This window comes from Protopterus annectens, chromosome 8.part0 (assembly GCF_019279795.1).
Source record: "Protopterus annectens isolate FY-2018-M chromosome 8.part0, PAN1.0, whole genome shotgun sequence".
NCBI classification, from domain to species: Eukaryota; Metazoa; Chordata; order Ceratodontiformes; family Protopteridae; genus Protopterus; species Protopterus annectens.
The window spans coordinates 269,807,039-269,821,133 of record NC_056741.1 but is presented as its reverse complement, the minus strand read 5'-3'; the positions used below and the strand labels follow the sequence as shown (position 1 = coordinate 269,821,133).

Genomic DNA, 14,095 nt, shown 5'->3' with positions numbered 1-14,095 from the left:
TGTTTAGATGTTTGACCTGTATTTATGGTCTGTTAGTCATCATAAATGTGAATTCACACAATGCATGCTACTGGAAAAAATTGTTATTCTACCATCCTACCATCTTTATTAGTTCAGAACCACAATGTTTTAAACCCCCTAATGTTACGTCCTTGTATGTTTTTTTTTTTCCTCCTCTAGAATTGTGCTGAGACTTTTGGGGGGACTATGAGAGTTCTGCAGAATGTACTGATTATTGTAATGAATGCTAATGCAATCCCTGTTGTTCTAATATCTTTTATCATAGCAATGTTTGTAACTATTCTTGATGTTACACCTTTGTTCTGCAGTTATTTTCAGCTTTGGAATTATGCTGAGAGGTTAGGAGGTTGGTAGAGGCTGTGAGAATGTTGCACAATGTCCAGATGTTTGTTAGTTTTGGTCTGTTCTTCAAAATGTGGGGTCACACAATGCATGCTAATGCAAAATCTTATTCTAGCATCATTATTAGTTCATAAGCCCAGTATTTTAAATTCTTAATGTTCAGTCTTACTGTAGTGCTGTCCATCATATGTGGGTGTCTATGTCCTGTCTGCGAGTCTGTGTAACTGTCTGCCTCGTGTCTCTGTCCTGTGTGAGGGAGTCTGTGTGGGTGTCTTTGTGTACCTCTGTGGGACTGGCTACCTTGGTGCTGTACAGAGACTTGCCATAATGTAACAACATTACTACTAAATGCCAGTCAGTGTGTGTGTATTTGTGAGTGGCTACTTTGCTGTGGTACACGGGCTTGTCGTAATATAACATTAGTATTACATGCCAGTCAGTGTGTGAACCTCTGTGTGTGGCTACCTTGCTGTGGTACAGCGGCTTGTCATAATTTATTGGTACTAAATTTTATTTATTTAACATTTGTTGACCGGGAAAGTCTGACTAGGACATAGTCTATATTTAGCAGAGGCCCAGGGAGAAATGCTGCAGAAGCATGTCTTTGGAATGTGGGAGGAAACCGCATGAATGCAGGGAGGGCATGCAGACTCCACACAGAAGGCACCCCAGCTGAGAATAGAACCAGAGAACCTCTTGCTGGGAGGGGGGGTGACAAAGTTAAGTGCTGCACCACTGCGCAGTCCCAGTCAGTGTGTGTGTACCATTGTGAGTGGGTACCTTACTGTGGTACAGGGGCTTGTCATAATGTAACATTGGTACTAAATGCCAGCCAGTGTGTACCTTCACATTTCAAGTCTTTTTAGTGGTCTGAATGTAATAATACTACACAGTGATTGTTAAATTGTGCTGCATTAGCTTGATAGGGATGGAGGCGTGATGGCAATATGGTCACACTTTTTATGTTCTCCTGGGTAGGGCCCCCAACTTGAAACATACTGGGGGCCCCCAAAATACTAGCACCGGCCCTGCATATACTCATGGAATAGACTTGTCAGTACAGGGTTAACTCAGAGTGTAACATGGACACAAGGTGTGAGTTAGCAGGGATGGGTTAGAACTCTTAGACAAAAGAAATAGTTTAAATAGAGTGAGATAGGCGATATCAGTCAGGTAAAACCCTACTGCATTCTTGTCTATTACAAGCTAGAATGCTGGAAGAAACTACACAATGTTGAGCAATTAGTGGACATTGCATCTATAAGAAAGTTACTAAAATCTACTGTTTTCCTGAATACTTCTCTACTAGCTGTTGGAATTGTGTGTTTATGCTTATTCTGGGCTTGTGTACTGCACTAAAACTCCAAGTATAAATTAGTACTTTTGCCTATCAAAGATGCCTAATTAGAAAAGCACAGTAAGGGTTTATTTCTTGCCTTAACAGCCCAATTAAGAACACTTATCATCATGTGATACTGTAGAGCTGCTGATGACATGCTTTGGAAAATGGAAAAGTTCTCAAACAAGATGGCAGACTTGTGTAGAACTGCTTTATTTACTTATCACCACTGCAGAGGCCATGCAAACAACTCGATCATTTTTTTTTTTTTTTTTAATTCTGGGAAGTTTGATGTTTAGAAAAACTAGCCTTATGATTGTTCACATTTTTTTTTTTTATGAAGAAATGACTATGTGTCACTGTCTTTGTAAAAGGGTCAGCTTCTACACCAAATAATGTTGAAGGTTACTCTGTCACTGCTAGGGGAAATATAACTAATATTCCTACAGTTAGACTGACTAAAGCTTGGTTTCACAGTAATCACCAGATTTTGCACACTATACTGATAATGTGGTAGTTTATGCGGATTCCTATTACAAGAACGGAAGTTCACTACTTCAGACTTGTAATAGGAAGCCTCACTTCTGCAAAAGTTCACTTTAACGAAAGTGAACTTTTGCGTAAGTGCACTTCACCGAAAACACTGCAGAACAGTGGAGGACATAAAAAACAAGCTATGTCCTTCACTATGGTGCGATAGTCATGGACCTTAGGGTTAGGGCACGGGTTAGGGTAAGGGGATAGTTAGTAAAGCTATCCCCTTACCCTAACCCATGCCCTAAGCCTAAAGTTCATGACTATCGCACCATAGTAGAGGACATTGCTATGTCCTTCACTGAGCTGCAGTCATCACGGATCTTAAGATTAGGGCACGGGTCATGGTAAGGGGATAGCCCTATGGGCTATCCCCTTACTATGACCAGTGCCCTAACCCTAAGGTCCATGAGTACTGCACAGAAGTTCAGTACAACACCCGTTCATTGTTCTGAACTTCACGTAAGTGCACTTTTGATTAAGTGCACTTTCACTGCAGTGAGCATTCCATACACTATTTCAAATTAGTGAAAATTCGATCTAGTGTATGTAACCCAGTTTATGCTGGTTACCAAACAAGAAGTCACCATTAGAACTAAATATGATGCCTTTTTTTCCAATATTATAACCATTATTCACAAAAATGCACTTACCTGCTTCAGAAAACCTATAGGTCTGCATTTTGTTAAATGTCATCCCATCCTACCAAGCCAAAATAAAAAAATAGTTTGAATTTATGCCTACCTTCCAGTTTTTAATTGATTTCCTTTCTTGTTGCAAATTTCCTGCAATCACTTTTCTCTTAGATGTAGTCCATTCTACTCGACAGGTTTTCTACAAGTCAGTCATGAAATATACTAAATGACAGTGCTAACTTTGTTACCAGCAGCTATGTTTTCTTCATAATTAATCTGCTAAGGTCATGTAGATGTTTGGTCCTTAAATTTATTTATTTTACATTTGTTAACCGGGGGTATCTGACTGAGCTGAAAAGGCCCTTTTTCAGCAGAGGCTCAGGGAGAAAAGCTCCACACAGAAAAATTACAGATACATTTCATAGCTTTCATAAGTTCATAGGTTCATAGGTGTGTACTAGGCTAATGTACCTGGGGCCTTTACAAGCCCAGCCATAGGATTACCCTGGTATCGTGCCACCTGACCTTAGTTCCCAGTGCCTATGTTGAGTAGAGCCATTGGAGTGATCCCCGGGGTGAATTTTCTATTTCTCATCCACTCATCAAGATTTCTCTTGAAGAGGGTCAGCGAGGTGCTCTGCTTGACATGCATGGGAAGTCTATTCCATAGCATGGGCAGTCTCTGGGATATGAGCCTGTCCGTCCAGTACATTCTGTTGATTGTGGTAATGAGGTTGAGGTCTCTGGAGCATGTGGTGCAGAGGGATTGGGATTTCTTTAGATGTAGCATTTCTAAAATAGCTGGGTCAAACATGGCTTTGTAAGTCAAGCAGAGATCGCCTCTAAGTAGGCGATATGAGACAGAGAATAGTTGGAGCTGGGACTCCACTCATTACTAGTTGGCAGTCTGACTTGGAGTCAGCTACTGTCACACTGTGGGTTCTATCTGTGAGCCAGTTTGCAACCCACCTAGTGATATAGGGGTTGATGCCTAGCTTAGTGAGTTTTTATATGATTCCTGAGTGGGGAATGGTATCAAAGGTCTTGGACAGATCAAAGTAGGCTGGATGAACCACCTTGCCTTCATCCACAGCTCTGGTGACTGACTCACAGAAGTCGACCAAGTTGAGCAGGCATGATCTACCCTTCACAAAAACCAAACACTGTGGTATCCAGAGTTGGATATTCCCTATATCCTTGTTTATTAGGTCCATAATGATGTGTTCCATAGCTTTGCATATTAGACTTATCAAGCTAATGGGGCAATAGTTCTCAGGGTCTGTAGTCGCTCCTCCTTTGTGGAGTGGGATGAGTGCAGCAATGTACCATTCGGTAGGGACAAAGCCTGAGGTGAGGCTGTGATTAAACAGGGCACACAGGTGAGGTGCCAGTTCACTCTGTAGTTCATGTAGAACACAGCCAGGGATATTGTCAGTTCCCATAGAAGCTGTACTATTGGACTTGGACAGTGTTGTTTTGACCTCTGCAGCAGTAATACTGGATGCCTGGCAATCTACTGGTATTGTGATTGGTCCTTTGGGGGGGAGGGGAAAGTTGGCACTGAATCTGTCCACCAGTATATTGGCAATATCTGTTGGCTTGGTATAGGAGAGAGTATTGTGCAGTAGCTAAGAGCAAATCTGGGTATTGCCATGGAGATTCTTTACATAACTTTAGAAGGCCTTTTGGATGTCTTTACTATCTGCTGCAATTCTGTTTTCATAGCTAGCTTTAGAGGATTTGATGAGGGATCTCAACTTTTTGTTGAGGCTGATAAGGGAGTTTTTCCATTCTTGGGACTTCACCTTATTCCGCATCAGTTTCCTCCTTCTGTTGTAGTGTTTGTTTATGGCAGAGGACCACCAGATTGACTTCCTATTTTTGGAGGAGAGTGTCTTGGTTCTACTGGGTATGGCGAGATCCATGCATTTGTGTACGTGTTCGTACAGTGCATTGGTGCATGATTTGGCAGTCATGCAACTATTCTCCATTTGCACTGGTGCTGTGAAGTTAGCCACCTCTGTTTTAGAAGCCCAAAGTTAACTTATAAGTTTTTCATGGTGGTTACCTTTGTTGGGGGGGGGGTGGATTTCCAAGGTGATTAGTTTGTGGTCGGACCTAACCAGGGAGGAGTTGACTATTGGTGTTGAGCAACGGTTGTCCATGTTAGTAATGACCAGGTCAAGGATGCCACCTCTAGTGGGGGTAAGAATGAGCTGGTCCAGGGCATTGGAATTAATAAATTCCAGGAAACATTGGGTAAGTGTACTGGTACATGAGTAGTTTTCCCAGTTATTGGAGGGGTAGTTGAAGTCGCCCAGTATGAGAGTGTTAGGTTGGACCCTAATATTCTCCAGGGTGCATAGGAACATGGAGTGTGAGTCTTGGGATGTGGTTGGGGACCTATAGTAGGCTACGACCTGAATCATTGTTTTTCTTAATGTTAGCTGCACCTGAATTATCTCTGATGCATTATATTGGGCTACCAGTTGGGAGGTGTGCACATCCTTTATGAATATGGAAACATCCCTGCCTTTGGAGCTTCAGTCCAAGTTCTGGGGCCGAAAGGTGTGGAATGAGTTATAGCCTGGTTGTGCAGGGGTGCTTTCTGCTGCCTCTAACCAAGTCTCTGTTACATCACAAATGTTGATGTTCTCCATTTTAAGGAGTACTTTGAGCGAGTGCATTTTGAGATTTAGACTTCTAGCATTGAGCAGTATGACCCATTTGTTTGCAGCTGTTACAGTGGTAATTTAGCCTTTGGAACACCACCTAAAAAGGCACTATAGGGGTAGCAAGAGCCTTGGTCAGTATCTGGAAGCCCAGGAGTGACAGATGCTGGCCATCTCTGGCAAAGCATTGAGACCTGTCAGTCATGTCATCCCAGGCAGACAGATACTGGATCCCCTTGGAATGACAACAGAAACTTAGCCAATTGTTGAAAGCAATCATTTTCTGCTTGTACTGTGGTATCATTCTGGGTGATGGTAGGATGGTGCTCAGGGCTAAGGTCATACCCACCTGGGCTACATAATCCGAGAGCTCCTCCATGTAGTCCAGGGTGGTACATCTCAGGCCATTCACACCCACATGTACAATGACAGAGTCATATTTGCACCTGTTGCTGAAGGACCTGAGTGTGTCCTTTATGTGGTAGATCTTGGCACCTGACAGGCAGCTTACTGTTACTTTTATCTTATTCAACCTAGTGAGTAGGATATCAGTGTGCCTCACTATTGAGTCACCTATAACTAGTGTTTTGGGTATGCTGTTTTGCCTTAGGGGCTTTGGTTGAGTGGCACACTGTTTAGGAGATATATGTGTCTCGTGATTAGTGTTGTGGTGGTCGAGTTTGTTTCTGCCTTGGAGGTTGTTGGGTAGATTTTTTCTTGAGAACCTCCACAAAGTTGGGTGTGTGGTTTCTGTTTTTATGTGAAGGCAGTGCTGGTGTGTGTTCTGGAGGACTATGTGTTCCATGTGGTGTGGTGCAAGTCTTGAGCTTCTCCTCTTGACCAGCTATTCTGGTGTTGGCTGGAGAGTGCGTGGCTTCCAGTTTGGATATATAAGGGCATATCTCACAAGTCTTGGGGAGTATTGGGAGGTAAGAGGAGAGGGTTGTCAGTGTACATGAGGCAGTTGCTACATTGCCTCAGGATGCCCAAGTTCACCATGTTAATAGGAGAAAGCACAGGGAACTGACCTTTGGACATGCCTGGAGGGGTGGGCATTAATAATAAGTACTGGAGCTGTTTCATTGTAGAACGTTTAGTGCTGGTAGCACTTTTGTGTGCTACAATAATTTCTACAAGAAGTCTGGTAAAATGCTAGACTAATAAGCTAGTAAAAGTGCAGGAGAGGATAGAATTACCAGATCTAAGGTAAAAATTGAAGAGCAGACTTTGGCACTGCTCAGCAGTTCCCTCCTTTCTCAAGAGAAGAAGTCCTTCAAGACATCAACTCACTCAAAAGAAAAGGATTCAGAGCTTTTACATCCTCTTTATTTTAATAACAGTACATCTGTACTACGCTTTTTGAATAGTTTCCTTGTTTTTCACTGCCCCTCGGCTGGGTTAAAATAAAAAACACAAAACTGTAGAGCTTTTTTTGCAACATTAAGAAGTTCCACTAGAGGGCAGTAAAAGCTACACATTTCTTCACTTAATTAAGCATGATCTCCAGATACCAGGAAATCTTATAAGATATACATTCATTTACTTTTTTATTTTAATTGACTTATTTCTCTAGAAATAAAAGTCTCAGAATTTCCTACAATGTGTCCAGTAAAAATACATATTCTGTGGCATGCACAATGAAGACAATCAGGCATTGTTAGAGTGACATATTTCACAAAGGATTTAAAATCCAAGTTTATTTACCTTTCTCTGTACCACTTCCCTTATTTACTAACCTGAGTATCAGAAGAATTTTCTATTTAGCTGGAACTTGAACCGCTGTAGGAAAGGAGATCAATTTATCTTTTTAAACAGTGAGCTAAATATATGCATGCAGCATTTTAGCATGGTTCCAAAATCCAAAAATAGCAGTCCATCAGACCAGGCCTTAGATGCGTTAATACCATGAGAATGCAAGGATAATCAGAAAAATAGGCAGGCAGTTCTCATGAGATAGAGAGGAAAGTCAACAACTGAAGAATTTTGAAAACTTACCTTTCTCTTTGGAATTGCAGAGATCCTAAATAAATGCTTCTTATGCTACAGATCTCATTATTCTAGAGATCAGTATAAATGTACTTACTCAAGGCTAATGCAGAGATTGTATGCTCCATGCACACATGCACGTACAGATAATACAAACTTTGCAAACATGCAGTTTTGTAAGACCAGTCACATTATTGCAATTATGGACCGATAAAACTGCAGTTGCAGCTACTGAGGAGTAAGGTGACAAATGTATACTTACGTTACATTGTCCTGCTGACTTGGTGCATTGAAACACGCACATACTGACATGTATTTATTTATGCATGCATTTATTCAATTTAAATATTCCAGACAATAACTGCTGTCTTCAAATGCAAATAATTTAACCCAGTGCCATTATGCATCACTTTGCAAACACAGCTTATATACATTCACATCCAAAAAACAGCTGATACCATTCTCAGAGTTTACTAGTAGGGAATGGAAGTAGATTACAAGGTTTTTCTTCTGTGTCTCACACACAAACACACACACACACACACACACACACACACACACACACACACACACACACACACACACACACACACACACACACACCACTTTACCACAAATTTTTGTGTGAGGGAGGAAATCAGACTACTCAAGCAGCCACAGGGAGGACATGTAGTTTCCACAAAAAAGTTGCACCATTGAGAACTGAACCAGAGACTCTTAAGGTGAGGGAGCAATGCTACTCACTGTGCTAATCTTACTTTAGAATCAATTGCAGAGGACCTGGTAGTAGCTAGGGTCCACGTCCTCTGACTACTTTCTCTGGTGAATAATAATGGATGTACACTTTCTGTATCTGTTAATTTACAGCTGTTATAAATAAAAAAATAATAACCCCAGTGCCTAAACAATTCCATTTTCAACTCCTTTGCTTGCATACAATGATTTCTAACGTTATTACATCCATCTATCCTCAACCCCTTTTTCCATTTTGCATATGGGGTTAGGGTGTCACTTCTACAGTGACAAACATCCATGGAGGAAGGCTACACAGCAGCTGTGATGACATTTTTTATTTTAATTTGTCAACCAGGTAAATTCATTAGGCACAAGCATCATTTTGGATAAGACCCAGTAGCACTCTTATAATTCTGGTGAATGACATATGACATATCCTGCATATTAGGAAGTCAGTGAATGTCACTACAACTGGCAAAGCCATGTTTAATGAAAAGAATTAAAGCAAGTGGCACATTTGGCTTTCTAAACAAATTACAGAAGGTGTTTTCCTTTTGAACTTATTTTGTTTTTAATCTGTATAATATCTTAAGACTAGATTTGAAAACAGTGATGATGACAATATTAGTAAACAAGTCCAACCCCATAATACCGAAGATGAAATGGAATAGTGGTAAACTTTTGAGAAAGTTTAATGAAATGTCATGTAGTTAACATTGTTTAGAACCTCTAGGATCATTAGAAACTCCTATCGTCTAGTCATATAGCCTTCCTGACAACCAAAATCTAATAAGCACCTGATCTGAGAGTATAATATAGACTGCACATAACAGGGTATATATCTTTAAGTATCATAATATCTAGCTATGCAATGTGTATGGGAAGTGCATGACACATTGAATGTTTAGTTCTAGGATGCATCAGAGTGAAGACAACATGGAGGTCATAATACATCTGCAGCGCCTGTTGTTTCATAATATCTTGATGATCACCTAAATGTTACAAGTTGTCAGACGCAATATATACAGATATATATATATATATATATATATAGATATATATATATATGTGTGTGTGTGTGTGTGTGTGTGTGTGTGTGTGTGTGTGTGAGTGACAGCAAATTGATTGTTTTATAAGTATATTAGTTTAGACGTAAATAAATATAATTCACAGTTAGAAAAATGGTCCAACAAAAATCAACCAGAATTCTTTTGACCCAAGGCATGTCATCAGAAATTTGGAGATCCAGAAATTTTGTTTATTCCTCAATGCAAGCTGAGAAAGGAAATGCCAGAATAGAATGAGTATACTACATTTCTCCACATTTTTGGAAATAATCCTTGAAAGCATTTAATACTTTGTTTTCTTTAAAGATAGAAATGATAAAAAGCAACACTTAGAAACAAGTTCCTGATCCTAGAAAGAAACTATTTATTCACTATTTGTTCTTTGCAAGAGTGAAGTTCCTCCTAAGACTATACATGCTTATGTCATGAAGCTTAAGAATTAAGCCAAATACTGTAAATAGGTTGAAATGCATGATCCCTTAACATAATACTTATTAGTCTGTGGTATAAAAAGGAGAAAACAAGATTTAGCCTGTTAAGCAAAGCAGACTTGACCTAATCTAAAAATGTGGAGGTGTAAAATAAGTGAAATTACAATTACACAGTTAAAAAATACCCAAGAAAGGCAATAATGGAAAATAAAGTAAGAATGTTTTGCAGAAATTATCATAATCAGAAGCCATAAGACAGCCATGAAGTGCAGGTGAAATTCTAGCCTTACTTGCTGAATATCATTATTATGTATAAGGTAATAAAATGCTTTGCCTTAATTAGTTTTGTGAACATTGTAGTTGAAAAAAAATAATTTCATGAAATGTATAAAAAATAAAAGTTTGTTCAAAACATTTTGTGTGAGTTATTTGCTGATACTGTTGAAATGAAAAGGGTTAATACAAAACAATAATTGCAAGCAATAAGACAAGTATGTGTCATGCTGTCTGCATGAAATGCTAAGAATTAATTAGCATCATGTTGAACTTAAATGTTATGTGGGTGCAGAGGATAATACTGTTTGAAAAAAACTTTTGAAGCATTTGGACTAAAAGGCACAAAACAGAATTGTGTTCACATTGTAAACATAGTCTGGACACCGAGTAAATCCACAGGATAAGAAACTTCTGAAATGAACATGAAACAAGAAGTACATGATTCTATTTCATATCATAGCACTTGAACAAATTCTAATATTTTGGGTGATTTATCCTGTGAGAAAGTAAGAACTGTAAAATGTATTTACAGTGGGAAAACAGCGAATGTATTCCTATATACAGTTAGAGTCACAGAGTCACATAAATCTTGAACATTTTACTTTAAAAGCACAGGCATCTTTCATAACAATGCTGATTTATGTATGGGCTTAGTATATTTGCCATTAGAATGTTATATTCAAATAAATGCTAATGAAATGCCACCAAAATGTTGTCTAAGAAAGTAAGAGAGCTAGTCAGGAGTACATTTGGTCCAGATATGAAACAAATAGAAAGCTTGGGTGCCATTAAGAAGCTATTTATATCTAACTGAATAGATAAATAGTTGGCTATTGTTAGAAAGCAAGACAAGATTTGCATTTGTATTGATCCACACAATCAGAACAAAGTAAGTAAAGAAGACCATTGCCCATTGTTTATGCTTGAAGATGTGATCTGAAAAATGTCAAATTATAACATCTTTTCAGAACTAGGTACAAAACTGGATATTCCACCAGATAAAGCTAGAAGAAAAAATAAATTATGTACAATTAATATTTCATTAGGAAGGCATGGGTTTCTTAAACCTTTGTGTGATATTTCTTCAGTACCAGAGATCTTCCAAAGAACTGTTTTATAAGTAATTCATTCAAGACATGGAAGGTGTTGTAAACATAATTGATGATTTATTAATGTAGGGTCAGAGATAAGAAGAACTGGATTGGAGATCAGTTCAGCTGCTAAATGTATTAAGACAGCATACATTCATGTCTATAAACAGCAAGTATAAAATAAGAGTGAACGTGACAGTTGAAATACATAGGTCATTCTGCAACGTCTGAGGGACTGAAGCTTATTATAGGAAAAAATAGTTGTGAAAATATGAGAGCTAGAATACAAGCTTTAATCACAAGGGTTTCTAGGAGTGATGCTTCATCCTGTAAAATTTATACCTATATTTCTGAGAGACTATTCCTATAAGGATGGTTTAGAGGAAGTCATAGTATAAGATTAGAACTATGAACAAAAATGTAGTTTTGCATTAAGAATAGTAAAATAATCTGATGTAAATGAACTATCTTTTTGCAAGCAGCTGCCAGTCAGACTGATATTGAAGATGTGATCTTACAAGAAAATAGACAACTTGCCTATAAGGAAAGAGCATTTATAACACAAAAGAAAGAGATTCTCAGAAAAAGAATCACTGTCATTTAAGGTATGTGTCTATGGGTTGCGTTTTAACTAATATAGTCAATTTGGGCCTCTTTGCAGCTCATGAAAAGAGGTGTTGTTTACAGTGATTTAGGGTGGTATTGTTAGATTCAGAGAAAGCTTGGAAAACTGTATTTTTACATAACATTTACTTAGGAAGAACATTAGGGGATGTTTTACGTAGATGTGTTTGTCTATATGAGTGTCAGTGTATGTGAAAGACAATGTACATTGTGTAATTTCTACTACTCTGAGCTGGCTGAGATGGGGTCATCTTCCTCAGTGTGTAGCAACCTTTTAGCTGATTACATAAATCAGAAGGGAAATTTTGCTCAAAGCCCCCTTCATTACTGGAAAGTATAGAGACACTGACTCAGACAGAAAACTTATATTTTTTAATTATTGTGAAAAATTATCATTTCTTTATTTGAATCTACTTTGGGATATTTTGTTTTTGATATTGGTCAATTTTGGTACTGGTAAGTCACCATTCAGCAACCTGCTTTTAAGCATTCTGACGTGGGTTTATGTGTTAATGTTAACAACAAATATTAAAGCTTTAAAGTACATCTCATTTTTTTTACTTCATTGATTTATTGAATAAAAAGTGTGCATGCTCATGATGCCAGTTTTGGTTTTGACCTTTCCTCTGAGTGAACAGATAAAAATATTAAGTGTAACAATACAGTATTCTAAGATACATTTCTCAGAAACTTAAAGAAAACATCTTATAGTTATATCGAGTAAAAAAACAGAGCAATGCAATTTTCACTGATCTAAAGTTTAATCATTAATAATACTCCAATATTCTTCAAAAAACATTTATCCTTTCCTGCATTTTATATAAGGGTTATTTAGATGCATATTATTGCATAAATAAATCAAATAAATAGTTAAAATAGCACAAATGCAGTAAACCAAATCTCTAGTGTATATGGACTGAACAATGCTCATATACATTTACAGTAATAGAAGCTGACATTCAAGCTTCTATTGTATAACACCATTTTTCACTGCATACAAAATATCAAAATGCATAGATCAACACTGCTTACTTTTTACATCAAGTCTGCAGTCCACTTTAGCTTCACCGTGTGCATTGACTGCTTTGCATGAATACACACCACCATCAAAAGGAGAAGGTTTGCGGATTTCCAATGTGCAGACCCCCTGAGCAGAAAGTGCACGATACTTGGGGTCTTCTCCAATCTCCATCTGATTTTTCATCCAAACAACTTTAGGCTGAAAAAAGAAAATACATCATTTGGAGTATGCCTTTGTGTATATGAAATGATGCAGCAAAATATATTATCTCACTTGACATTCATGACCTTTAACATATTTTAAAGCAATACTTGGAGGAATACTTTAACAACATCTGACATAAATTTGCAGTATAAGGTTTAGGATGTCATACTGGGAAAGAGGCTAACATGAATTAGGAAGTAGTAGATCAGTTAAATAAATTAGGTACAGAAAGAAAAATTATATGTATTTAGTTACTGCAATATTTCCATGGCAAATACATATGAAGAGGTTAAACTGATTCACTACAATTTGTGCCATGCTAAAACATACTAAGCTAAAAAAAAATATGATGGTCATTTACTTTAGAGACATTTTAAAAAAGTATGAAAACATTTTATGCAAGAATTTTGGAAATGCAATAACCTATAAGCATTATCATAAATGCATGCTTTCAGACTCTTAATTTTCAGTAATCCATCCTTCATTCATTCTGTGATTATCAATTTTATCTATTTCACGGTCATGGAGGAGACAGAACCTGTTCTGGTATGTAATAGGTATAATCCAGACAAACTAATACTGGAAAGGATACAAGTCCATCACAGAACTCAGTCATAAACAACAAGCACACTTACGAACAATTTGTATGATCACCAATTTACCTACATCATGTTTTAGTGATGTGAAAGGAAAAGAAAAACAGTCCACCCACAAAGAACTCATATGGGTTTAGATGTGACATGCAGGCTCCACCCAGAAGGCACTCCTGCTGACAAAAGAACTGGAAAACAAAATATCTTAAGGAGTCAAGGTTAGCCACTGTGTCACTTTCACACATTAATTTTCAATAATAAAACATATAATCAACATGATACATATGGATTCAGAGGATGTGACAGTGTGACACCTGGTGATTTTATTTACTGTTTTATTTTTTCATTCTTTTTGTTATGGAAGCTTGGTTGGACAATGCCCTTTTCCAGCAAAGGCTGAGGTGAAGAGTTCCATGTTGCATTTAATTCTACAAACAATCTTTTGAGATCCATGTTAAAGAATAATACGATACTTTATTCTTGCCTTATTCCATGACACTGCAGTGAACAAAATATGTCATGTG

General features: G+C 37.9%; 1 protein-coding gene across 2 annotated transcripts in view; it reads right to left on the bottom strand.

The window, feature by feature from the left end:
* Window positions 1-14,095, bottom strand: part of MYBPH (myosin binding protein H) — a 257,185-nt gene that overhangs the window by 50,002 nt on the left and 193,088 nt on the right. The window contains exons 9-10 of one of the 2 annotated variants that reach the window (XR_006365820.1): window positions 12,786-12,972; window positions 7,280-7,322 (exon numbers count right to left, since the gene is read on the bottom strand). Coding sequence is in view for 1 of the 2 variants with exons in the window: in XM_044079758.1 (XP_043935693.1) it covers window positions 12,786-12,972 (187 nt within the window). In the remaining variant the exon portion in view is untranslated. The remainder of the gene's footprint in view (window positions 1-7,279; window positions 7,323-12,785; window positions 12,973-14,095) is intronic. The other variant, XM_044079758.1, reaches the window with a different exon arrangement.